The sequence below is a fragment of the Rhamphochromis longiceps genome, linkage group LG3, assembly GCF_057381845.1.
Source record: "Rhamphochromis longiceps isolate RC_006_pf linkage group LG3, R_longiceps_female_GT1.1, whole genome shotgun sequence".
Taxonomy (NCBI): domain Eukaryota; kingdom Metazoa; phylum Chordata; class Actinopteri; order Cichliformes; family Cichlidae; genus Rhamphochromis; species Rhamphochromis longiceps.
Genome location: NC_140559.1, coordinates 47,033,249 through 47,060,489, shown reverse-complemented (window position 1 = coordinate 47,060,489; position 27,241 = coordinate 47,033,249). Strand labels below are relative to the sequence as shown.

At 41.1% G+C, this 27,241-nt stretch overlaps 3 protein-coding genes across 9 annotated transcripts in view; 1 reads left to right on the top strand and 2 right to left on the bottom strand.

Annotated features, from left to right (window-relative positions):
- LOC146675067 (phospholipid scramblase 2-like) overlaps positions 1-5,218 on the bottom strand; it is an 18,228-nt gene extending 13,010 nt beyond the window's left edge. Inside the window, exons 1-2 of one of the 4 annotated variants that reach the window (XM_085400121.1) lie at positions 5,098-5,218; positions 638-729 (exon numbers count right to left, since the gene is read on the bottom strand). In XM_085400121.1, the coding sequence (XP_085256247.1) occupies positions 638-650 (13 nt within the window). In that variant the 5' untranslated portion in view covers positions 651-729; positions 5,098-5,218. Of the gene's footprint in view, positions 1-637; positions 730-1,534; positions 1,726-2,352; positions 2,593-5,097 lie in introns of those variants that run through there. The other 3 variants (XM_085400120.1, XM_085400122.1, XM_085400119.1) reach the window with 3 other exon arrangements.
- A 567-nt stretch (positions 5,219-5,785) lies between these two features.
- Positions 5,786-18,682, bottom strand: LOC146675066 (phospholipid scramblase 1-like). Of its 3 annotated transcripts, none has more exons than XM_085400111.1 (8): positions 18,546-18,682; positions 17,852-17,941; positions 12,958-13,232; positions 12,134-12,176; positions 11,724-11,944; positions 9,450-9,611; positions 8,397-8,558; positions 5,786-8,303 (listed from the first exon to the last, which is right to left on the bottom strand). In XM_085400111.1, the coding sequence occupies exons 2-8, from the start codon at positions 17,862-17,864 to the stop codon at positions 8,244-8,246; spliced, it is 936 nt and encodes a 311-aa protein (XP_085256237.1). In that variant the 5' UTR covers positions 17,865-17,941; positions 18,546-18,682; the 3' UTR covers positions 5,786-8,243. The 3 variants fall into 3 exon arrangements, with proteins under 3 accessions (XP_085256237.1, XP_085256238.1, XP_085256240.1); XM_085400112.1 differs by having other exon boundaries at positions 17,852-18,005; positions 18,546-18,658; XM_085400114.1 differs by lacking the exons at positions 17,852-17,941; positions 18,546-18,682 and adding an exon at positions 13,587-13,679.
- Positions 18,683-18,830: 148 nt separating this feature from the next.
- LOC146675065 (uncharacterized) lies at positions 18,831-27,027 on the top strand. Of its 2 annotated transcripts, XM_085400115.1 has the most exons (7): positions 18,831-18,950; positions 19,065-19,636; positions 25,268-25,324; positions 25,418-25,516; positions 25,643-25,854; positions 26,271-26,334; positions 26,852-27,027. In XM_085400115.1, the coding sequence occupies exons 4-7, from the start codon at positions 25,418-25,420 to the stop codon at positions 26,888-26,890; spliced, it is 414 nt and encodes a 137-aa protein (XP_085256241.1). In that variant the 5' UTR covers positions 18,831-18,950; positions 19,065-19,636; positions 25,268-25,324; the 3' UTR covers positions 26,891-27,027. The 2 variants fall into 2 exon arrangements, with proteins under 2 accessions (XP_085256241.1, XP_085256242.1); XM_085400116.1 differs by lacking the exons at positions 18,831-18,950; positions 19,065-19,636 and having other exon boundaries at positions 22,158-25,324.
- Positions 27,028-27,241: the final 214 nt, after the last annotated feature.

Genomic DNA, 27,241 nt, shown 5'->3' with positions numbered 1-27,241 from the left:
TTTGGGTCGCTGAGGGGACTGTGACCCGGAGGTGTTCCCGCACTGGAGGCTGTTGCACCTTCTGCTCGTTAGCCTTCACCAGCTGCAGCTGATGTCCTGCTTAGGAAGGTGGCGGGGCTCCAGTCAGTGCGGGATTATACTATGTTAACCCTGTAAAGTACCTCTGTTGATGGGTGTTTGTGTGAACGACATCGCTACTGTGGGTTTCCTGCTGAGCTGTGTGTGGTTTTGTGTCACCAGGAGTCGGGAGTGAAGAGCGTCGTCTCGAGGGGAAATCACGGAGCAGAATCGGGTTTTGTAGTTGTCACCTTTTTCACTGTTTATGGACACGTGCACTGTGTGGGATTCACAGAGGAATCGCCACTGGAGGCTGGATCTGTACATAGTTGTTGTTCTTCCACTCACTATAAATAAATCCACTGTCCTTCACTATAAGAGTCCAGCGTTTGGGTCCCACTTTCCTCAACTCCACGGTCTGCCATTGCTGACCGTGACAGTGATAACAAGTGAGTAGTTTTTCTTTTGGGGGGTGGACCGGATTTTTTTCTCACATTTTTAAAACACTCTTACATCTTCATATTTTCTCCCAATGAAGAAAGGAAAACAGTCAGCACAAATGTGAAATACAGTTACTTACCAGGAGCAGACATGGTGCAGAGCTTTTCTGGGTGGAGGAAGAAAAATAAGGTCACACTTCCCGACGCAATCCTATGGAAATTCTATGGAAAACTGAAAGGATAAAGGGAAGAAGAAGAGAAAAAAGGGGGAGGGGTGGGTGAGATAGAAACCAGCAGGAGGAGGGTGCACAGAGAGCGACAGTTGCACAAACATGAATGCTTAACCTTAATCGGTTATGCCCTCAAGGCGAGCGACTCGAAGTTGTGTGTAAATGTGCCCTGTCTGGGATCCTGACACAAAGCTTCACGGATAATATTCAGAGACAACCCAGAGGTGCAAAACAATCCTGACAAAGTTGGGTTCCAACTTGTGGCCCTTTTGTCCCTGATGGAGACCTACATTATGAAAATCAAAGGATTGGGCGTGCCCCGTGTCAGCGCAGGACTTGCAGCTAATGGAGCCCTTTTTCCCCATTTATATGTCATTAAAGTACACTCAGGTTCCCATTAGAGCTCATTAAAAAGAAAAACACCTACAGCTTCTTAAAGCCCACGAGCATCTCCTGCCTCGTGAACACTCTTTATGTCGTAGTAAAAGAAAGAATAAGAAAAAAATATGTCTGTGAAGGTTCTCAGTCATCCAGGTCATCGTACTCTAAGGAGCTTGGACAGAAACGCGTCTGGACATCTTTAAGTTTCTTGAAGACGTTTCTCCAACCATCTGAGAAGCTTCTTCAGTTCTAAGAGCAAATCTGGGACTCTCCACCATTTGCTCTTAGAACCCAAGAAGCTTCTCAGGTGATAGAAGAAATGTCTTCAAGAAACTTAAAGAAGTCCAGATGCTTTCTTTCCAAGCTCCTTAGAATAAGAAAAATAAGGTCATGAACAGCACACACACTCACACAAAAATATCTCACCTCTCTGGCTGTTTCCCTTGAAGTGCCTTGAAGTGCCAACGACAAGAAACGAAACTTAAGTGGGGGGAAAGCAGAGGGTTCCTGCCCACTTTCTCTAACCTGTGCTGTAAGCCTCTCATCCTCTCACTTCTCTCTAGTCTCCTCCCCCTTTCCAGGATTTTAAAGCTAAGGTTTTGGTGGATCATTGAGCTGTGAACACGAGTGTTTTAGTGCACTGGGCGGGAAGAGGAGACTGGCGTCACCAGAGTAGACTTGTAGTCAAGACCGCCTAATCCGAGACCAAGACAAGACCAAGACCAGAGGGTATCGAGACCAAGACAAGACCAAGTTGAGACGAGACCGAGACAAAAAAAGTCTTTAAACTGCAGCCAGATGCTATTCTATATACATATGCAGGACACCTTAAACTACTTTTTTAATTAAGCAGCAAGGCAGAACAAAGTCGGGCCTGTATCAAGACACAGGGACTAAACCCCAATTCAACCAGACCCAGAACTGATCCAGAATTAAAACAGGACTACAACAGTTCAAAATCAGGACTACTGAGGACTTAACCAAGACAGAACAAGAATCAGAACTAGATGATAGTAGCACTAAAAATCATCATAGACCTGCACTACACTTATTTTTTTAATTCTACCAAAGTACAATATTTAGATTGAGAAAAGTTTATATAATTATTTAGCCTCGTTGTGCAAACAAGCCTGCAAAACTTAATAAATATTTGAAAAGTAACAAATGGTATCTAAAAAGAAACACTAGGTACATGTTCTGATGAGTTTTGGCAAACAACCATTTGACTAACATGTGTGTCTCACCTGCTCTTGTTCCATCTCTGTTCTGTCCTCATTCTCTCTCTCCCTCTCTGTTCCTCTCTCTCCCTCTTTGTGCTGACAATCAAGCCAAACACCAACATCATCAAATATACAGTTGAAACCAGATATTTATGTACTCTTCAGATATGTCTATGAAGGTTCTCAGTCATCCAGGTCATCGTAGTCAAAGGAGCTTGCAAAGAAAAGCGTCTGGACTTCTTTAAGTTACTTGAAGACGTTTCACCTCTCATCCGAGAAGCTTCTTCAGTTCTAAGGTCAAATGGTGGAGAGTCCCAGATATAAACCTAGTGGGAGTGACCTCCCACAGAGGGACAAAAGGACCCCCTGATGATCCTCTAATCGCCTGAGCCAAGGTGTGAAACTGGGTGTGGATCCCAGTCAGCCAGAGTTTCGGGTGAGTTCATTGTGAAACCTGGCCCCACCTTATCATGCGAATTCCTGAGATCAGATGGCCCAGGATGTGAGTGGGCGTTAAGGCGTCTGGGAAGGGATCTCAAAACTGGATTATAGATGGCAGACATTTTGCTAGATCCGCCCCTGCACAGTTACAGCCGTCAGCTGCGTAGAAAAAGATCCTGGTGTAGAAAGTAATATTAAATAAATTCTAACAACAGCTTATCAAGCTTAAACGTGCTGCTGTTGTTCAGCCGCTGGTTTCCTCTTTCTGGTGCAAAGTGGGCCAAAAACAAAGAAGAGAGACAGACAGAAATGAAACTGATCATTAATTACTTTCATGACTGAAGTAGCAGCAGGAGAGGGAGGGAGAGAGAAGAGGCAGTCGCTCCATATATCGGTTGTTAAGCTTAACATGGGAATGCTTTACAAACATTCAGAGATCAACTTACACACTTGCTTTACTTCTCTCTGGGATAACTTCCTCAGAGATGAAATGCAGGTTTGGTAGCGAGGCTACAAATACACACAGCTGCTCTATCACGTGAGCACACTGCTCCTACGTGCTACGGTTATGAGCAGAGTTACGCCGTGTCGCAAGTTTTGTGAGGTGCTTTTTTGATATTTAATGGATCGGATTACATTTTTTTATTTTTCTCCGATATCCGATCCAGTAATTTAGGATCGGTCCATCTCTAATCTAAACCAGACACAACCCCAGCCTCAGCAGGTTGTCGGGGGTAGAGCGTGGTGCCTCAATACTGTGGAGTGGAGCAGGTGCCATCCAGCTGGATGAGTACTCTGACAGCAGGAGAGAGATCAGGAGCGAATAAGAGAACGGGAACACAAGAGAGGGTCTCATTGCACAGGCAAGTGATGAGATTCCTACTGATCAACATGATTTTATGCCTTTATCAAGGTTCAAGGTTCAAGGTTCTTTATTTGTCACATGCATAGTTATACAAGTATAACACACAGTGAAATGTAACCTGACACGCTCCTCGACATGTGCAAAAATTGGGGGTGGAGGTGTTTATGGTGATAAAACTGAAATTATTTAGATCCAAAGTGAAGGTCAGACCTCCTGTTCATGCAGTTTTTGTGAAACACCTGTAGGGAAACAAGTGCTCACTTGAAAAATGTCTTACGTTATAAAAAGAAAACATTTTATGACCAAAAAAATTAAAGGTCAACATCACTGTAACATCATGTGTTGTGCAGAAACCCTTTTCTGGCTATTACTGAACCATACACAGTATAAAACATGGGCATAGCTTCCGCTTTGGAAAAAAAATGAAGGCAATGTGGAAGTGTCTCAAATCTACATTCTATCTGAAGGCCAACAGATGGTAGCTGTGGTTGCAAAACGAGTTCCAGTCATATAGAAGGGTATGGGGACACAGCTTCCTGTGAGCAAACACTTTGCTCCTGAGTTTATGGGCTCAGTAAGTCATAGTAAGTCATTTGAGAGTCATATTGAATAAAAATGGTGCCTTGGTCAAATTCTATTTCAAAACGGAGAATTATCTGTGGTATAAAGCCACACGTTCATTGGCTAATTTTTTCAATCACAGGTTACCCACATTGCCATTGAGCAATGGTTTTGCAACCTGCCTTTCTCACAACATCAGCTTTTTAGCAACCAAGATGGTGACAGCATAAACCAACAGATGATGTCACCCTGCCTAAATCCACCTTCTGTCCTGTACATGTACTGAACACTATAAAAGACAGAAGAACAAATTGCGGCCATATTTACACTGATGTAAACTACAGCTTGTCTGGTTGGTAGTAATTCCAGTATTCCTGCTCACTGTCTGCTGTTCTCATTTCTCTGTTCAGGTTATGGAGGCGGTACATGGCGTGACCACGGACGAGGTTCATAAAGCACTTCAATGAAATGACTGGAACCCAGTGCGAGCTGAACAGCAACTAAAGGTCAGACCATCAAATAAAGAAAAAAAAAAATCCCACTTGCCTGTTTTTTTGAAGCTAATGATAAAATATAAGCCATCGGAATCTATTTTATACATGTAAAATATAAATGGCCATCAAGGAAAATCAAAACAATATATGCTCTATATAAAAAGGCATTAAAAAAAAAAAAGTAATAATGTTTACATATACTGAAGGTGGGCGAAGACAAAACTGACTAATATTCTTGAAACAGCTTAGAAGAAAGATGACATGATGTGGTTTTAAATAGCACGTCTTTTGCACATAGGTTTTCTGTTTTAATACATTTGTAAATATTGTAGTAGAAACTGATCTCTGGTGGCCTGAACACAGGATCTCAGCTCTGTGGCTCTTTAGTTCTCTAAGAGAGGCTCTTACCTTTGTCCTACTGCCTGCTAAGATTGACCCTGTGTACACCGACACGCTACAACTGGTTTAAATATTTGCACAGCAATAGCAGGTAAAATATTAGGTGATCATGTATGAAAACAAACTCCAAAGCCATGCCTCAGTGTTCTTGAGGGATGGGTGGACATGTGCAGACATGTTCTGAAATACTATACATGAACATCTCACATGCTCCCAGGAGATGGAGCACTAAGATTTTGTATCTAACCCAGTAGCACTGCTGTTGTCTTTCACTCATGCTTCTGAACAACGGCATGGATATAAATAACTTTCTGTTAATAGGCAAATAGTACAGAAAGTTCAGACTGAAGTGAGGATGCCATTCAACAGTTAAAAAATAAAAATAAAAAATTGGCTAAAAAGCACGATTTGAATGGAGCTCGTTTTGAGGCGGAGCAGGAGGGACTAGATTTCCCCTACTAAACCAAAGCTCATTTTCTCCAAGTGCAACCAGATGGTCCACATTTAGGCCGACAGAGCACCTTCCCCAGATTTTCCTGCAGCATCACGTGGGCAGAAAAACAAGAGACGATTGTGCTTTTAATAAAGGCTTATCGTTGCATTTGTTTATTTGAGAAATACATCGTTGCTTGTATATGTAAAAATGTCCAATCACAAGAAAAGTGTTACAAAACATTTTTGATAAAAAAAAACAAAAAAAAAAAAAAAAAACACAGGGAACATGTTGCAGCCCCTCCCAGCTGTACATATATGATAGAAAAAAAAAAGCCTCCAGAGGAACAGTAAACTGCGAGTGCGCAACTTAAATAAACTGTACATGCTTTGGTTAGTACTGGCCACTCAGCATATACATATATCTATGCATGCACATACAATACATTTGGTTGGTGATGGCAAACAGCTAGCTGGATTTGAAAGCACTTGTGGCAACCAGGTCTCACGCTGGAGGCGTGCCCAGAACAAGAGTGATTATTAAACACAGAAGTGCAACATTAACCTCTCATCTATCAAACACTGTAGAGCAAAGCAACCAAATTTAAAAAAAAAAAACAAAACGAAAAAACAAGTCAATTGATTCAGTTAAGATTCTGGTCTCCTCTCTAGTTCTCTGTACCAGCAGTCATAACTGCACCAACTCTTTCCAGGGACTTAGGAACTACAGTGTTTCATGCAAGCTTTGCCTGTGGGGTTTTCCAACCATTCTGAGGCCAGATCAATGCTCACTAACCTCAACATCTGCTTTTAAATTTTTCCCTCCGCCTGCATTTTCTCTCTCCCCTATGTCATTACGCAGGCACATGTTCAAACTCAGTGGTATGTGAAGGAAACTGGATGGTGAGGTGTCACCGGCAACCACCAAACTCCATAAAGGGAGCACAGGATCATTTAGAGTAAAGCCTGTGCGCTTTGCATCATGCACCATGGCTGAAGACATGTTGCTGAATAAAAAGAGTGCACTTTGGTAAAAATGTGTGATTCACAACTTCACACCAATAAAGGCAACACATCCCTAAACAAGTGACAGCGGCTAACTAGTTCAGACTTTTTTGTAAGGTAGTCAACTAACTGCACAATTAGGACAAGGCAGGTACTGTCTGTACGTAGGCACAGTAGAGCTTTGGGCTAAATGCTAAAACCTCAACAGTGGCACATGTTAACAACAGGTTGTTTAGTAGTTAAGATGCTTGCCATTTCAACCATCTAAGTTAGCATGTCTACATGCTAGTACGATGTCACTTCCTTATGTGGGCTAAATGCTAAACAGCCAGTTTACTGTGGCTAAATGTTTCCCATAAGCTTTAGTTAATGACAAAAAGACTTAGGGTGATGCACCTCCTGGCTGTAGTTAGCATTTAGCCCAAACTGAGCTTAAAGATAAACTATTTACATGGATGATAAAATAATGTCAGGCAGGTTTAATGATGAGCATATCTGCAATTATACTTCAGTGTATTTACACACTAACATTTGCACATGATGCCACCCTGAGCTAAACAACCAGAGCGGGATTCCCGTGGCTAACGTCGAGGTTTTCTATATGGCTTCTGATAAGTGACAAAAAGATTAAAAGCTGTGCTAGTGGCTCTGTGTAGTGGAACTGTGGTCCACAAGTGGTTAGCGCCAAATGCTTATGCTAAGACATAGGTGTCAAACTGTGGCCCACGGGCCAAATTTGGCCCGCAGCCTAATTACATTTGGCCCGCGAAGCCATATTTTCCAGCAAAACTTATTTGAGTCCATAAGAAAAGATTCATTCTTATATCTGGAGGAAGTTTTTTTTTTTTCTTCAATAAATATTAATGTTAGCCCGCGACTTTGTTCCAGTTTTGAATTTTGGCCCACTGTGTATTTGAGTTTGACACCCCTGTGCTAAGATATTCACAGTGACATTGATATAATGAAGCCAAGGCAGGTTTAAGGCTTACCATGTCAAGCATCATATCTTAGTGTGTTTTGCATGCCAACACTTGCTGATTAACACTAAATACAGCCTACAGTGGAGGCTCAAAGGAATGTAATAGGTTTGGTAGAGCATACACCAAAGTAATAAACAAAAGCCAACTTTTAAATTAAAAAAAATATCTGTACACAGATTATGATGATCATCATACCAAAGCAATGGACTGACAGATAGACTCTGCCACCATTTAACTGGATAAATGAAGGCAAAGCAATGAATACATCTTCTACAAAACAGTATTGTACTTCTACTAGATATACTGTTATATCTTTATAAAGCTCGAGCAAGCACATAAAATTACTAACAATAAAAGACAAACTGATGGTGACAAAAAAGAAGAAAGAAATGAAATGTGAACACAAGTGCAGCAAAACACATTCAAAAGGATGCGTGTCCACACCTGTTTCCAAGTTTAAATTTGGTAGCGTAAATTGCTTGCTATGAATACAGTGATGTGCTTAAAAAGAGGTGAAACATCTACAGAATGTACAGAAACACTGAAAATTTCAGTCTTTGACTTTGGAGAGATTCAAAGTTTTAAATCTAATCAAGAGTTTATTCACTCACAATGAGTTGTATGTGTATATAAATGGATTATGGGACTGGTAACAAATGAACAAAACAATTACAAATGTTACATAACAGGAAAACACCTTCATCATAGGCCGCCCCCCCACGGTTCCTCTTTCCTCTGTTATGAAAACACACTGCTGCGCTGGTTGGCCTCTCCGACTTTCTCAAAGAACATGAAATCCTGCAAAGCAACGTTAAAAGTAATGAATTATTTTATTCAACAACACACCACATATTTCAAAATCAACTATGTTCTTCTAGATTGGGGACTTACGATGAGGAAGCAGGCGCCCATTAGCACAGCTTTCATCTTCACGTCCAAGTCCAGCGGGAACTGGATGCCAAAATTATCTGTGTCAGTGAAGACTTCCTTCAAAAGGCCGCTCCACTGCTTGCTGATGCGACCAATGGGTGTGCCACCATCTTTCCCCTTCAGCTGCAAAAAAAAAATAATACCAGCGTTCATCACAAGTTGTTAATCCTGTCGCACACACTTTCTTTAAACAATGGAAAAAACATCAGCCTTGCTGCTGTTTAAAATTTTCTTGCCTTCTTGCTGAGAAATAAAAGCTTAACATGCACTTATCAGGAGATAAAACAGCTTTTTTGGTCCTTATGAAAGGTAACACAATCTGACCACCAGCAGCACTAAGGATCATTCACTTGGTGTCAAACTAATGGGAAAAATGTGTTTCCATGAATGCTCTTTAGTGTTGGAAAAGTAACTGGACGAGTGGGAGAAAATACTGACAAGCAAGCTCACCAAGACACAAGAAGATTACGTAATAAAGAAAATCTCAAGCACAACCTTTGTGCAAACAGATGACAAAAAGTAGGCTCTGCTGCAATCCTGGCAGATCAGCTGACCTGATCTGCTATTTAAGCTGCTTTAGCCTCCCTACAATTGCATTTCCCCTGCGTCTAATCACAACTACTTGCAGCCAGTAGTTGTATCATGTCAATTCTCAAGTAATGTGTGCAGGATGTCATGTGGGAAACCAGGAAGTGAGACTAATAGGAAGATTTAATTTTTTCATTGCACAGGCTGGATAGTAGCCTGACTTCGAGGTGTACCCTCATATTTTATGGACAGATAAGAGTCGTATCAACCTTTTCACTAAACTCTACAATAAAGTGAATAGAAAGTGTTTTCCAAAACTATCAACTATTCCTTTGACTTAATTAAAATCATCATCAACATTTCTGTGACTGTTACCAGTCCTGTTTAGATTATCTGAGTGGATCTGTAACAAATCACTGTTGGCTGATGGATGAAATTTACTCAGAGTTCGGTTTCCCCCCACAAACAACGACCCTCTGAGCTCACCTCAAAGTTGACATCTCCACAGCAGTTGCAGGCAAAGCAGGGCCCCTCCAGTCTCATGAGTGTCTCCTTGTTTGCTCCCTGGATGGAAAACTTTGGCAGGAAAGGGTGCCAGTCCTGTTTGACGTACCCTATGGTGGTCCCAGGTGGAGCCTGGACCTCCATCTGTTGGTCACATAGTTAGTTAGACACATAGTAGCTCTGCACAAAATTAGAAAGCTATTTCACAGAGCTTCGTTTGCTCTCTTTCCTGGACACTGACAGCTATAAATAAAACGTCACGCGGTGTCATGCTGGACAGCAGGAATGATAAGTGAGGCTGACTGCTTGATTGTTAAACCATGTAAACAAAGGGAATGCATCTCACATGGTTCCTGTCTGGGCACTAAACCGAGAGCTGCAGTATGATTGGATATCTTCTTAGATTTGTACCATTGGGAACTTTCTGTAGACAGACCACTAACGATGTGATTACACAAGGGCAAAGAGAAAAAGGTCTCAGTGGACGTATGGCAAAGGATCAGGGAGTCTAGGAAATAGTTTGGACAGACAAAAGGGCCATTCATGGTCTTAACAAAACCCTGCCTGAGCAGAGTGGCACACAAAGGCACTGAAACACCGGGTCAGCAGCAACCACTCGGCAACAGTAACTCAAGACAAAGAGAGGAAAGGCAAAGGTATGAACCACTGGCACTGTGAGGCTGCAGGTTGTTATGAAGAACGAAGAACTGATAGGCCTCTGTATTTTACATGAGAAAAGACTAACAATTATTTATTACTTTAAACACAGGACTAAGGTTTTCTTCCAGTCTGGCTGTAAGTAGCAGTATCAAACGTCTGTTACATGCACTATAACATGCACTAGACTATGGTGAATTCAAATGTCTTGGGGGCCAGAATTGTCCTGGCAAAGACTCAGATCTGACCCTCTGGACAGCTTTTGAAATGTGAAGGACGACATAATGGACGTGGCTTTTCCTGCTGATACTGACTCTGGCCCGGCCATGCCAGAACCTTGTGATTTAAATTTAAGCTGTAAATGTGTTAGAGACGTGTTGATAAGTAGCTTTTTTACATGTTATTTGGATCTGAGCCACAAGAGCAGGGAGCTCGTGCTTAAAAACAAAGTTATTTTAACATCATCTCCAAGAGAAGCCATAGCGAGTCTGTCCACACCGTCTCCCTGTGTTGAATTCAAGACCTTTAATAAGCATATTTACAGCATGGTACCAAACAGTATCAGCCTTTATGTATTGCATCCCCATTCATAACATCTGTAGAGGTTGTGTTAAATAACCGATAAATAACCATCTGATACCAGATGTTCTGAGGGAAATTCAAGAAATTAAACTGTCTGCATCTGTTCCACAGTGCATTGACTGCTCACTGGAAGCCTCCTTTTAACTGCTTACACTGTGCACTCTGTACATTTCACCATAAAACTCAAACGTGCATAAAAAGCAAATACCAGTGTCCTCGTCAAACTGACTCCAATTTCACATCAATTATCACTAATGATACAGGCAGGGTCTGCAGCTCCAATCGACTGTCAATGCAGAGAACATTAATCTGCATGCAGCTGGTTCCAGGACAGAGCACACTGATAACTCAGAGCAGTTTCTTTGGTCACCTGGACCAATCAGCAGTAAATTAGCCCACTTCCCACCCTAAAAACTACTTTAAATCCAGCAGGGTTAACAGAGGCAGGCGAATAAATCAGACTTGTATAGCAGCTCCACTAAAAACATTCCTGAAGAATAGAAGTAAATCCTGAACAGGAGATGAGCTGTTGTAAGTGTAAGTGTCACAAAATAAACTACAGAGCTCGCGTTTCTCTTAAAATCTTCAGATTTTTCCTTTAATTTCTACATTACATTAAAAAAAAAAATCATTGCCCCTTATAAAACTGTAATGTCTTAATTTATTTGCCTTTATCTGATCTAACTTTTGTATCTATCTTTATTTAATCAAAAAAAGTGATTAGGTATGTCTTAACATAAACTACGAACAGAGTGCTACAGAAAGTAAAGAGTTTATTCTTCCCTATTTGAGTCTCTTCAGATATTTAATATAGCTAAAGATTAACCAGCACATCTAGATCAAATACAATAATCCAGATATGATGGATGAGTACTCAGATTTCACACCAAAAATGCTTTTGACCGGGAACAATATTGGTCTAGGTGTGGTAAATGAATGCAATATGACTCCATTAACCTCTTTCAACACTAGCCAAGTCACTTCTACTCAAACACAGAAACATTAGAGTGGACTGACCTCTTGCAAGCAGCAGGGACACCAGCAGGAGACGCAGCGGAAAGGCCTGATGAGACGGATAACCTCCCTGTCCATGTTGTCCTTTATTTTCATGTCGAAGCTGCGCAGAGAGCCGCAACAGTTCCTGGTGCAGCAGTCATTCTTCTCTTTGGCCTTGTAGATCTTTTGACCCAGACTGTTTTTGATTTCATACTGGTTGTTTGTCTCAAAACCGATGAATGCTGGGCGTGGTTGGGAAAAGAGAAGGGAAAACGGTGAGCAATGAAGTAACAATAAGTAAGGAATTTCAAGGGCAGATATAATTTTTCTTCCATTCGTTTTCATCTTGAGAGGCTTTAAGCCTCACACACTGCTGCTTATGAGCTGCTGAAGGATTAAATATTCTGTGTTCAACAAGATGCACGCCTCACCTTCCAGGAGTTCGACTTTCTGATGGATCAGGATCTGGTCAATCTAAAACCGAAGGAGAGAAAGCAAACTGAAAAAAGGCAACTCTGTGGCACATCCTGCAATCTGAAAGTCTCTTCCTTCTAAAAACAATTAAAAGCACGTATGACCTCACATATTGTTTTAAAAAGGAAACTGACTTTAGTGTCACAAATCCTAGTTGAGATTAATGATCACCAAAAAGTGCAGCAAACTGCAAGTATTTCAATGGTGAGCCAACAGAACTATAAAACACTACTTTTACCCACTACAGTCTTAAACATGTGACCTTTTCTCTTACTGCTTGGCATGCAACAGATCCAGGAACTGTGTCGGGTTACGCACATGGCCAGCAATTTTTCAAGTTCATACAAATTCCAAGTAAAATGGAAGGATTAACTGAGTCATCGGTCATTGTTAGAAAGTTTACTTAAGAGTTCGTGACAAAAAAAAATTTGTGACATTTAAGAAGACAGTGGAACCAATCGTAGCTCTCAAAATCACCTGACTGCACTGACTTTTCTTTTTTTTTTTTTTAATCTGCCTGTCAGCTTGGATATTGTAATACTAAACATACAATGTAATGCCTGATATAACACTAATAGGAACGAATGACTAGATAGATAAAAGAAAGACGTGAACAAGTGGAGCCTACAGTGAATTTTCAGAGCTCATCTTGGAAAAGCAAAATATGTCTGGCACAAAAGTGCATTCAGATCATAATTGTGACTCCAAAAGCTGCTGAACAGGACAGCATATAAAACAAAACAACAAAAAACTGCACTGGTTTAACCTTTCTCTGCCCTACCTGTGTGAGGTACTCAAGTCCAGGTGGGACACCAACGGGGACTGCTGGACCTCCAGGAGCTGGTGAAATCCCCCCTGGTGGGCCACCGTATTCAGGGCCTGGAGCTGGCCCTATGGGTGCTGGCTGGTACATGACCGCAGGTTGTCCTGAATAGCCCATGTTGAAGCCCGGTGCAGGGGCTTGACTGGGATCTCCATATCCAGGAGGAACTGGATACGGTGCTCCGCCGGGTTGAGACATGGGATAGGGTGGCTGGTTTGGAGCGCCTGGGTAAACTGGAAGGGGGAAAAAAATAGACACAATCAAAACCTGTTCAGATATACCGACAGTCTGATTTGACTGAATTTGAATTCATGAGCTCAGTTGTTGCTGTACAAACTATGACAGTCAAACTTTAGAAAGTAGAGCTCAATTTTACCATAAAACAACCAGAGAATACAAGGAAAATAAATAAAGCTGTAATATGTAAGATAGGGCACAAAAAACTAAAAGACACCATCAACCCTGAGTATGAATGATAATATAAATATACACACATAAAAATGATATAAGAGTCAAAAGCCTGAAGCTGCTGTTTAGGATTATAGACCAGCTGCGTTGACCACGGCTGGTCGTCTCCAGGTTCTTACCTTCCAGTCAGAGCAGAGAGAGAAGCTGAGAGCAGTGATCGCCGAGTGTCTCGCTAGAAGCAGCTACTCTGCTGAGTGTGAGTGCGTGTGTGCGCACGCTGTGAATCATCCGCCCTTCCCCCCCCCCCCCTTTTTTTTTTTTTTTTAGTAGACAGGGCAGAGCTAATTGGCCGGTGATTGCAACACAACAGTAATGACCTACCTATACTGGAAAAACTGGATCCATGATATGTTGGAAACCAATTGTCAGTGTTTCCATGGTGGAAAAACTGAATATGTGATGTGAAAACTAAGATTTGGGGATCTTTTGGACAGGAACTGAAGATTCTTACATTAAGTGAGGATTTCAGATAGGAAGAGCGGACGCCGTCAGCACAGGGATATGTAACTTTGTCTCTCACAGTGTTTGCATCTTATTTAAAGCAGCTGTTGCGTTAAATCAACAGAACCATAAGTGCACACTAGTCTCAAGAGGCTAGCAGCCAGCCTACTCTGTGGCTGCCCTGGAGAATGCCACGAGGGGCCATAAGACCCTACACAGGGCCAGTTGCACCTCTGTTGTGTGCTATGGGACTCACTTTCACAAGATTCATAACAATGACTAACTGGGGATTGCTTACTTTTATGAATGTGTAAAACGCTGTTATCAGATAAACTGCAAGGTCCACTGGAACACAGCTGTCCTTATGATCATATGTTATGCCAATAACGTCTAAACTGAGTCGAATGGTTTTGTAATGTCCTTGTTTAAAATGCAAAAATGTGATCATTCTCACTTCATAACGACAACAACGTTGGTCAAAATTATACAGCATTGACCGATCAGTCTTTGGTGTGTAAAAAGACACATTTCCCCTCACTACTACAGTCGTGCACACACGCACGCATATCTCGTTCCATAGTACAGACCTCGTTTAGAACACAGCATTTAAGCCCCACTGTAAAATGTAAAATGTGAGATGTCTGAGATAATGGAAAATCAATGCCGAATTTTATTAACCACCTTCCCTTATCCTGCTTCCAAGAATAAAGGTTAAAAAAAAATGTTAATAGTTTCACTATCATAGGACTGCTGCTATGATTTTAACAGACAAGATAAAAAAAAAAAAAAAAAGAAATCTGGTGTGGTGGAGAGGCAGAAAATGTAGAAAATTTTAATAGTGCAAGTCTAATGCATCGTGGTGGTCGTTTGTACTTGTACTGAGGACGGTTTCCTTTAGCCCTGAGAACTGTGTGTAAGCCGGCCTGACCTGAAACCCCAATATCACGATGATGGTTATCAACTTCCTCTATTAAGCCGGGCTTTCTGCCTCCCTGTGAGTGTCTCCTACACCAATCAGAGACATTATCAAATGATGATGATAAATGGCGATGATAATAAAAACCTAATGGTGAAACTCCCCACTGTTACAAACAAAAGAGATTAAAGCTGCAGAAACTTGTTGATTTTGCGATTTAGTAAACAGAGCAGTAAAAATTAACATTTTAATTTGAGAAAATTATTGAAACACTGCATGGTGCTCTAGTTTTTTCCCCCCCTAACACGACAGCTACACGTTTAACTAATAATAAACATTAACATCCCATATATTAATAAAAGACATGTGGAGGCATGTAAAACAGACTTAGCAACACATTAGAATCTGATCTCAAATCATTTTTATAGATTTTCTGACACTGCAAAGCTCAGTGTGAGCTGCTGTAACTTTACTGTTGCGCTTCATTCCCGATCTTTCCAAGATACGGCTTTACAAGCTGCTCTTGCAAAACATAGTAGCCAGCAGAGAATCTGTATCGCGCTTACAACGTGCTGTAAATAAAAGAATCAGTAAAAACGTGCCACTTCCAGCCCATTTTAAACCAAAACTGAATATATAACCTGCTTCTGACCAGGTTACGTGCACAGCAAAGATTATTGAGCTACCCTTATTGACAAAGGGTAGCTCCACATATTTCAGTGTGACAGATTTATTTTTTTTACTACACCAGGAGATGTGTGTCTCCACCTGGGATCAAAGTGGGGCTCCTCATGCATTAATGAGACACACAGAAAACTCATTTTAAGGTCAACACAGCTTTGTAATCTCGCTTTCCCGTGTTTGTAGTCTTTTCCAATATGAGTGTTTTCTGCTTATTTTAAATATATAAATCTATATAGAAATATAAATGACAAACTGACTTTGGTTAACAGCTCTAGTTTATGACGGGACCCCCAAAAAACAAAATGTACCTTTACCAGATATTCGTTTGGGGAAAGTTGTGAACTGCCCAAGGAAGAAAAGACAAAGGAAGCTGAAGACATTTTTGCTCGTAGAGAAATTATTGGTTACTTAATGGCTCACTTTACTACACAGGAAGCATCAACCATAAAGTCACTGCCTTAACACAAATGACGTGACGAGCCTCCTGAGTCACACCTGCTGACAGACCGTCATGTGAAAGTATGTGTGCTGTGCCGTTTTCTAACAGCAGTCAGGACATAATTAAGAAAGAATTTAGAAAGATCAAATTTAGATCAGCTTGTTTTTGCTGACGAGAGCGTCCACATGCCCGTTGGGTTTCTCTCTGAATGTTATATCTGAGCTGCTTTTCTGCACTGTATGTTCTTTACAGATGTGCTTTTTGATGTGAATCGCAGCGAGTATACTGGTAATGGAAAAAAAAACTAAACAAAAAGGTCTATACGCATTTAAATGGAATGGGATGTCAATGAGGGATTTTGGTCTCAAGACTGGCCAAACTGGTTTTTATTCACATCGTGCAATTACCTGAAGCACATGAGTCTAACTTTTCTAAAGGTCACTGGCCTGTGGTTTCCCCCCCCCCCCCCCCAACACACACACACACGCGCGACCAAGTAAAAGATTGTGAGAGGAAGGCAGCTGCAGGAGTGCCTGATGATCTTTCCACAGTCTCATCTAGAAAAATTTTACTTCCTCTTGTGAGTGAGCATGGACTCCTATGGAAGGGTGAAAATGCACCATGAGCTCAGCTAAGCAGATCCTCCCTCGGAGTGTCTCCACAGCACTACAAGCACTGGGCGGGGGCAGGGATGGACAACCAGAAGCGAGAAACTACTCAGAAAAGCATTCCTGAAATTATTCCTCCATCAAATTATTAATTAAACCCTGTCCAGAGAAAGACACTCAAAAACGAGGTGGACATGACAGCTAGTACTTTGCCTGGGAAAGAGGAAGGATTCTCCCCCCCATGTTTACTTAATATTATGACTAGTATTGGTTTACATATTCACCTAACAAGCAAAAGATCTCTGGTTGGATCCGGGAGGATCCTTCTAGTGAAGTGACGCCATCACCGATGCAGATTCTGTCCCTGCTCTATTTATGCTCCCCTCACTGCTTTACCACCTATGTGCAGGTCAGGCTCAGTCACCAGTGAAGAATACATGTAAACTATAAAATGATGTTTTCAATCAGTTTGCACTTGATATTCCCACTCAGCAGTAAGGATAAATACAAAGCTGACAACGTTTTGTGTTGTTTTTTCCCCCCCTCCTGTCTCGGCATTAGAATTGTTGTCTGAATGCCAAAAAATTCCAAAAAGATTTACTTTCATGAGTGGAGCACTACTTTCTTTTGAGTCGTTACAACCACAACGAACAAGACCGGGTGACTGGAAAAGCCCATTTAGTCACGAGTCTGCTGGCAAAGGCTGTAATAAAGCCTTGTGGACTACAATTAAAAAACAACCTCTTGTGCCATTTGTGTGTAATGAAAGTTTAAAAAGGAAGTTAGACAGTGTGAAGCTAGTGGTCTGCCTTTGCTCAACATCCCTCTCTTTACTTCACATTTAATAGAAAAGAAAAAAAAGAAAGAAAAAAAAAACAGAAAAAAGTGTGGGTGCATCCACTGCGCTGGCATACACAAACAATAGCACCTTTCACCTTTTCCACTCAGTGAGAGAAGTCTGCTGGGCCAAAGACTCTGACGTGTTTTCAAGAAAGTATTCCTGGAATTTCTTGGGGAAGAAAAAATAAAAAACATCCCCCACCTTCAGAAGTCTACTGTGTGGGCTGGACAGTGTGCTCATTATTCAGGCTGTTGGGTTTAGTGGAAAGCTAACAGGGCAAGTGTGAGAAAACTTCTAGCATTTTACAAAGCGTGACGTAATGGAAGCAAAGTGTTAAAACTATTAAAGTACGCCACACTGCTCACGTTTTTAAAACACTCTTACGTCTTCATATTTTCGTCCAAAGAAAAAACTGAAAACAAAAGTCAGCATAAATGTGAAATCTAGGCACTTACCAGGAGCAGACATGGTGCAGAGCTTTTCTGGGCGGAGGAAGAAAAATAAGGTCACACTTCCCGACGCAATCGCACGGTTTCTATGGGAAACTGAAAGGATAAAGGGAAGAAGAGAAAAAAAGGGGAGGGGTGGGTGTAATAGAAACCAGCAGGACTGGAGGAGGGTGCGCAGAGAGCGACAATAACACAAACGTGAATTTTTAACTTCAATCGGTCATGCGTTCAAGGCGAGCGACTCGAGGTTGTGTGTAAATGTGCCCTATGTGGCATCCCGACACAAAGCTTCACGGATAATATCCAGACACAGACCAGAGGTCCAAAACAATCCTGACAATGTTGGGTTCAAAGTCGTGGCCCTTTTGTCCCTGATGCACAGTATTTCAGACCTAAATCATAAAAATAAAAGGAGTGGGTGTGCCCCGTGTCAGCCCAAGACTGGCAGCTAACTGCCACTAAATGTCAGCATTAAGCTTTTTTTTTTTTTTGCCCCTTTAGACGTCATTAAAGTTCCCTCTCATGTTCCCATGAGAGCTTATTAAAGAGAAAAACACCTACAGCTTCTTAAAGTAAAGGTCGCGAGCATCTCCTTCCTCGTGAGCAGTCTTTATGTCGTAGTAAAAGAAAGAAGAAGAAAAAAAACACTCGAGCTAAAATATGGTGAGGAACAGCACACACTCACACAAAAATATCTCACCTCAGTGGCTGTTTTCCCTGAAGATCCAGCGACAAGAAATGGAAAGAAAGTGGTGGGAAAGCAGAAGCTTGCTGTGCTCTTCCTTTAACCTGTTAGCTGCAGCTGTGCTGTACGCCTCCCTCCACTTCTTCCTAGTCTCCTCCCCCTTTCCGGGATTTTACATGGGCTAAGGCTTTGGTGGGTCACTGAGATGAGGGCTTTTGTGCACTGGGCGGGAAGAGGAGACCGGCGTCACCAGGGACGTCTAAACTTGTTATCGCTCGCTGCAGATGCGGGAGGAAGACGAGAAGGAGCGGAGCGATCTGTGAAACACTGGGGCAGCTCCGACCACCAGGGGGCGCCAAAATGCCAGAAATCACAGCCACCTTCTCCGGCTCCTCCTCCTCAGGAAACCCAGACACTACAGTAAATACACAGTACATATATGTACATAATGTCACAAGAAAAACAATGGTGTGCTTGGTTTCAACGTAACTTTATTCTTTCATGAGTTATTTACAAGTTTCTCTTTGTTCACAGCCATTGACATGTCGAAGAGGTTAACACGTGAGGAGCGGATCGAAATTGTGTTGATATCTGGTGAACGCAGTAACCGGGTCATTGCAGATAACCAGGTCATTGCAGCAGATTTCAATGCAAGACACCCTACGAGACCACCCATCTCCCATGCTGTGACATTACCAATAAGTTTGATGTGTCACATGGCCCTCTTCCTATTGAAAAAACAAAAGTTGTATCCAAGATGGCCGACTTCTGAATGGCCACCATGGTCACCACCCATCTTCAAGAGTTTACCTCCTCACCAGTGTTGGGACTAACGCGTTATTAAGTAACGCGTTACAGTAACTACGTTATTATTGTGGTAACGAGCACGGTAACTAGTTATTATGCCAAAATCAGGAACGCGTTACTCGTTACTGGGATTTAGATAGGCTCGTTACTCGTTACTTCGTGTGGTGGCTATCGCGGAGCTTCCACAGATTCAGTAACATTAGCAAGTGGTGGAGGCCAGCAGGTAGATGAAGGAAAAGGGACGCAGAAGGAAAAGAGACCCGAGGCGGCCGCCGGTCCAAGTGTGAACTGAACTTCAGGTAAGAAGTTATGACCTGCAGTCTCTCTGGGTCAGATATAAACCGAGTTTAGGTGGAGTTTATTTTCGTTGTGCTGACTTTTTCCGTACTGCGTGCTAGCTAGCATGACGGAGTTTCTATACAGCTGGGTGGGTGCTATGAAGTTAATGATGTTGCACTTTATTTTGTTCATAAGTTATTAGAGTTGCCAACCGTCCCGTCTGGTATTCAGAGAAAATATTACGCGTTTCTTATTGAGGTGAAAAGGAACAGTTTGTCCCGTAATTCAGCTACAATGGAAAAGACACAAAGCTGGAGTTATTCTGTGTCTTTGCTGCACAGCTGCCTCTTCTCTCATCCTCTCACCCTCCCTCTCCCGTTTCTACTTCAATCATGAAAACTGATCAGTGATCAGCTGATCGGCTCTCTTGTTTGTTTATCGCCCACTTTGCGCCGAAAGAGGAAACCAGGGGATATCGCGCTAAACAACAGCAGCACGTTTAAACTTGATCAGCTGTTGGTAGAATTTATTTAATATTAATTTCCAGTATCAGCTGATGTTTGCTGGAGCCACAGCTGTAAAAAAGCTGCTGGTCAGGATGTCGGTTTGGATATGTGGTGAGAGGGAAACATGAAGATGAAACCAGGAGATGTCCTTACTGGATCATCAGAGCTGAACAGGTGATGGAGAAACAGGTTTACCTTTTAGGTGACATGAATGAGTTGAAGTTATGAACTGTTTCTGAGAGACAAATAACACCAGGATCCTTTTCTAAGTAGCTGACAGCTGGTAACTGTGCAGGTGCGGATCTAGCAAAGTGTTGCCAGGGGGCCAGGTAGGGCATTAACAGGGAGAGGGGGGCACAAAGAAATACTTTTCTTTCTTATTCTCATTTAAAATGTCTATCTTTTAAAAAATAATAATCAGAATCTTACAACAAACGATTGATAGATTGATGCATATATACCATCAAAACAGTGTACATCACTGTCACAACAGTGTTTATTTTCATTCAAAGGCTTTATGATTTTTCCTATAATGGTGGGCTGGTCTCTAGTCAAAATGCCCGGGACGATTTTTTTGTCCCAGTCCAGCCCTGTATGCAGCTCATCTGCAGTCTGGTGTTACCTACATCTTCCTATTCAGAAGGCAGAATTTCCGAGTTCTGAGTACAATCAAAGCACCACGACTGCAGTTTTTGTGTTGATGTAAAAGGCGCACATGACACTGTGACGTAGGCTAGAATCATGGCAGCAGTCAATGACAGTCCAGGCGTGGGATTTCTCTCGTGGAAATATGCACATTATCTTTTCCTTTCTATTGGTAGGTGGCACAGTGCACTTGTGGCAAGTAAACAAGCTAGAAGACTGGCAAAGTTATGGAAGAAACACATTAACAAGAGAATTATGAGTAAAACCAAAGTTACTTTCCCTAGTAACTAGTTACTTTGAAAGTAACGAGTAACTTGAAGTAACTGAGTTACTTTTGAGAGAAGTAACTAGTAATGTAACTAAGTTACTATTTTAAAGTAACTTACCCAACACTGCTCCTCACGTATACTAATGTGCCACAAACAGGACTTAAATATCACCAACCATTCCTATTTTATTACGGTGTATCCATATAAATGGCCCACCCTGTACAATTAATCCAGCTTTAAGAACAATGTAAAAATAAACTTAAACTCAAAATATAATGTTTAAAACTAACTTGTTCTTCTTATTGAGCATTTTCCAATGCTATATTTTTGCTTTTCAAACATAGCAAGAAGTTAAAAAATAGCAATAACTTAATTTAAAACATTACGTAAGGGGAAATTCGAGTATTCATAGAAGCAAGGAAGGATTAGTAGTAAAATGTAGGCTACTTGAACCAAAACTCAAAATAGTCATACTTATATAAGCAGAATGGAAACTTTCAGTTAAATTATTAAATTAAGATTAATTCTAAGATTCAGTAATGGGTAAACACCAATTTTACATTGGTAAGATCTTGTACTGCTGCTGCTATATATAAGCTGATGCAAAACGTTGGACTTTATGGGGCAACTAAAGTGTCCTAAAAAAAAATGAACAGGCCAAAAATAAACATATGAGTAGTTTGTATAAAAGTAGAAAGAGAAATGGCTCCCATCAGCAGCTCAGTGTGGTTTGTTTTGGCTGCCTCACTTTGTGCTAGCTCACGGTAAACTCATATGTCTTTGACATACGTTGCTCATTTTGATATTTCTGCTCATCTCTCACAAACACAAATAGCTGAACTTACATTGCATTTCAATGCAGATTCAATCGGAGAAAAAAAAAAAAAAAAAAAAAAAAAAAAAAAAAAAAAATATAAATATATATATATATATATATATATATATATATATATATATATATATATATATATATATATATATATATATTTTATTTTATTTATTTATTTTTTTTTCTCATTAATATTTTTTGTGAGTGAGGATCGTCTCTGTGAGTCTATATTTGGGACCTGCTGCAATGCCTGATACTTATAGGGCAAAAAGACGGGGCGGAGTGTGTCAGCTCATACACACAGTTAGAGAGAGAGAGAGGGCCATACACAGGACACATACTACCAATCACTGTACTGTGCAAAATTGTGAAGCCTCCACTTATTTCTATTATTTTGCTACCAATGAGCCAGACATAGAAGACCACTAATTTTTCTTTTTAAAAGTGGTCATGAGCAATAGTTTCCAGGCTTTCTGGAGATTTTTCTTTGCTCATTGGTTGCTTTTTCACTCATTTCCAACCCAGTTCTTGTACCTGTCATGCTTTAGGGCTGCGTTTCAGCCAGTGGTGTTGGAGATCTTGTATAAATTAATAGAATTATGGAGGTAGAAGAGTGCCATCAGATTTTGGTTGACCATGCAGTACCATTTCCAAGGAGTTTGATTGGCGACAAGTTCATTATTCAGCATGATAATGATCCCAAACACACTGCCAATGCACTGGATAGAAAAACACACAATGACAATTTTGTGTGTGCAAATTTTACTGTGTGCATTGTGGTTTATGTGATCTGGTTTATTTGCTTTATTGATTGATTGATTTTTTTTATTTTTTGAGAATAGAAAATCAGTAACACTCAATAAACATTATGCTATTAAACATGATTAAATTTGCCTAGGCATCACTACTCTCCTCTCAGTCTCAAAATGAAAAAACAGGCTCAGATCAAGTGCAAGTAGTCGTATCGTAGCACATCTTTAAAAACCGAAGACGCAGGAGCATTTGTTTGGCTTAATCCTAGCCTTTAGCCTCTAACCAATCCTCTCTACTGAAACCTGTAACCTCTTAAACACGAGAGCCAACAAAATGTCCTAACATCTGAAAGATGATCCTCACGCTTACATCTTCGGGAGGACATTTGGTCCTGTTTTGTAACAAAAGGACACGTACAGTCGCACACCCAGCTCGAGGCTCCTAATGAGGCCTGTCCCCGATAATGGGGGTAATCAGTGCAGCCTATCTGGCCTCTGCCCGTGCTGACATGCTGCCAGCCTTGTCGTGGCTTATTTATACATGACTGATCTATCAACACTGGCTCTATGTTTGGTGAGCCTCAGTGTCCCAAAATAGAAATAATTAGGACAGGGCGGAAAAAGAGGAAAAGTGAAAACGTGTCTCAAAGCGCATACCCTTCGAGTAGACCCCCACCGGCCCCACCCGATCCTCTGCCAATCTCTATCCATCCCAGCTACACTGTCTCTCCTGTGTTTTGTTTTCTGCAGCAGGCCGGCGGGAGGAAGACGGGTGGAGAGGGCTGTCTGTGTGGTCTCAGTGGGGTGGTGATTTGAAGTCGGGCGAAGCAGAGTGCTTTAGATAACCACACACACTGATGCTATCTCTGATTGCTGTGGATGGGTCCTTTTCTTTGGGGATTTACGACACAAAAACAAGCTGACTTACACAAATACTTTAATTAATTAGTAAACTTACTACAGTTTTCATTTGTCAGTAATTATTAATGATCGATTAGGTAATCTAGATACACTTATTTACTGCAAAATGCATTTAAATGGGTTTCTGTAATAACTGAGCAAGTTATGTGTTCACTGGGTGGATGCTAAACAGATAGCGGTTTCCAGCAGAGAGCAAAAGGAGCACAGCATATTTTGTTCTTATCAGAGAGAGAATGAACCTTCATTTGAGATGCTATTTGTCATCTGATGTTTGCACGGTGCAGCAAAAGTCTTTTAATCTTTCAACTCTTTCAAAATAAGTTCCCTGTATGCTGAAGTCTGATTACTATAGGCTGCATAAAGGAACTTGTTTGAAGAAAATGAAGTCTATAGAAACCTGACAGAATAATGCAGCTGAAATAACATAAGCTGAGTTTTCGATGTCTGTAGCTGAATTCACTGCACGAGCTTAGGAGCACCTCTGAATACCATGTTCAAAGAATATAGTTGCTTTACACACAAATGTTAAAACAGTCTCCACAAACAGCAGTGTCTTCTCTGGGCCTGAGTTCCTTTAAGGCGAGGTGGAAAAGTTGTCTTTTAAAATGGTGAGTAAAAAATTGTGTTGTTGTTTTTCAAACATTCACAGATGCTGTATGCTCAAAATACAGCATCTGCAATGGTATGGCGGTACATCAGTGCACATGGCACATCTGTGAAGGCACCACTAATGCTGAACAATATGTGCAGGTTTAGGAGGAACATATGATGCCACCCAAATGACTTTTTCCTTTTCAAGGAAGCCCTTGCTTAATTCAGTGAGAGATGACATGGAGGACATTCAAATGACTCCAGCTGTGGTCAGTGGTTTTGGATCATGACCAGCCTCTGCTCCACTTAACGCACATGCAGCTGAAGACTTTGTCTAACACCTGTTTGAGCTCCACTGCCACAAGGACAGATTACTACCTGATACCACGATACCTGCATTGATTTTACATTTAAGCTCTTCATTGTATCACACTGAGATTCTGAGCTTTTCGCTTTTTTGTCTTAACTGAGCTCCTTGTTTAGTGTAATTTTGTTTTTTGAGCTATTTTCTTCTGTGACAGCCGTGACATAGTAGTAAATAAAGTATGTGTTATCTTATGTTAAGCTATCTTATCCTAAAGAAATCGACATGCTTGCATTTGCAGATCACTTCACGGTTCATAACTCCACCTAAATCTCTGCTTTTGTAAAAACCGGGCTGACGAGCATTCGATGTGATACAGTGTAAAGAGTATAAAGATGTTGTTTTCACTCATGCTTCTCAGCTTCATGCCTGCAAAAATGACATGGGAGGATGTAAAGCCTGAGGGTATGCATTACTCCGGGCGAGCTTGTAAACTAAGTGGTCTTATCATACTCTCATCTGTCCGCAGCAGCAATAATGAAAGCGGAGGAGGGCGTGGTGGGGCCGAAGCCATGTGTGTGTGTAGCTGTATGTAAGTGTGTCAGGGCATGTTGTCTGAACCTAAAATCTCTTAAGGTTTTGACAATAATGATTGACAATAATGATGTTAAGGAAGCGAGGCGGCAGGTTTAATTGGCATGTCTGAAGTCACATAGTCTCTCTCACACACACACATACACACACTTAGCCTAAACAGCCCCATAATAGTCCCAAAATATAAACCCACCCTGGAAGCATGGCTACAAATACCCTCCTCTCCACACTGGTCAGCAGAGAGGGACCCGAGACAGCTTAGAGTCAAAATCCAAAGAGAAAACCAGAGATTTTAAGGTGAGCAAAGGGTTTGTTTTCAGATTCATTTTGTTGTGTGACTGCACCCTTACAGGGAATCAAGACTCACAATCTCTCTTTTGCGCTGTGCAGATGCTTGGCTCTAGATGGATGCTGCCCTTCCTGGCTCTTTACCTGCTGCTGGAGGAGATATCTGCTGCTGTCATACCAAGCAGATCCAGAAACAAGAGGGTAAGCCCTTTTTGTTTTTTTTATTAACAGACATTAAATTTATTACCACTTTCAGACAAGCAATTTAAACAGCTACTGGCATTTAATCCTTTTCCATCTTATTGAATGATCTGATTACGTCCTCAGGAGGACACCTTAATGGACCAAGAAGTCTTTTCCCACCTGTTCGATCACTTGGACATGAGCGACCTCTCTGTGGGTGACGCAGGGGGGATGGTGGGAGATGTAGACAATGGCTCCTTTCAGTCAGAGACTTTCATCGCCCCGACAGAACACCTTCCCGCCCAGCGGCAGCACCCGAACCAGCACCAGCATAACCGGAAAGCCAATGAGAAGAGGTTAGGACAAATGGCTCTAGATATTGTCGAACAGTTGGTTATACAGCCACACGTGATAGAGAAAAGGTGTAAATAGTGCAAATTAGCTGTAAATACAGCAACTATGTGCTTATGCAGCTTATATAAACTGACATGTTATGATTTATGGGGATGATTGTTACTTATATTAGATGTATTAATCCTATGATGTAATTTACAACAAAGGACACTTGTAAATTTGGAGTCAAGTAGATGAAGATGAATATCTTAACACTTTTGAAGATTTTTAGCTCTTGGCCAAAATACATGTAATTCTGATGTAAAAATGAGAAGATCAAATGATCAGTCCAGAACCAAATGATGTCTTTTGATTTGATGCTTGCACGTATTTGATTCCCTGATGTTGTGTTGAATTCTGACTGCCTTCCTCTCTACAGGAGGAAGGTCGCTCCTCTGGACCCCATCGGCGGCTTTCAAATATCCAGCTTCAGAACCCGAATGGTGAGCGGCAAATGACACTTATCCCCATTTTCCCACCAAATAACCTGCATCGCAGCGACATTTAAATGCCACAAGCTCAACACACTCGCACTGTTGATACATAAAGTATACATGTGGGCCTGAAACATCGATGGCTTTAGCTTTAAACAGAAGTTATTATTCAGATTATTTTTAGCAGACTGCAAAGTAAAAAATATGCAAACAGAACTATATGCTGTCCCATTCAGTGCAAAGAAAGCAATCTATTCCTAAACTTGTATTCTATGAACAAATATCTAATAGTTTAAAATATACATAAATACATATATGTATGTGTGCATGTGCTTGAGTCACTGAAGTCATTATTGCTTGAATGGCCTATTTGCATATGCAGTTATCATCTTTCATGGCTTGTGTAAGTTTTCTGTGACACTGGTAGCCATTTCTAGCCCCTACAACAATGCTTCAGCATTAATAATTTAAAAACCTTGCACTTGTCTAATATGAAGAACTGAGCATTTATATATTTGTTTTGCAGGATGAACCAGACCTCCCCAGGGAAGATTATCAGAACTAGAAAGCCTACTAAATATCACGCATGAATTTTTGTATAACTTGGCATTTATTCAGTATCTGTGCCATACTAACGAGTGAGATTCCTGCCAGCTGTCGCCCTCTGCTGGTAGAAGACAAAACCTGACAAACACTGTTGTGTGCCAACACCTAACAAAATGTGATATGTAACTGTTTGTTTTTTGTGTGTCATTTTATTAAAGAAAATTAAAAAAAACTCAACCAGCATGTTCCCAAAGACTTTTATTTTTCAAGCTACAATTAAAGGAAAAAAAACCAAAACAATATCAGACTGCAGAAAATATAGAATTTGCTTGAGTATTCTCTCTTCACTTTCACATATGTACAGTTGTCA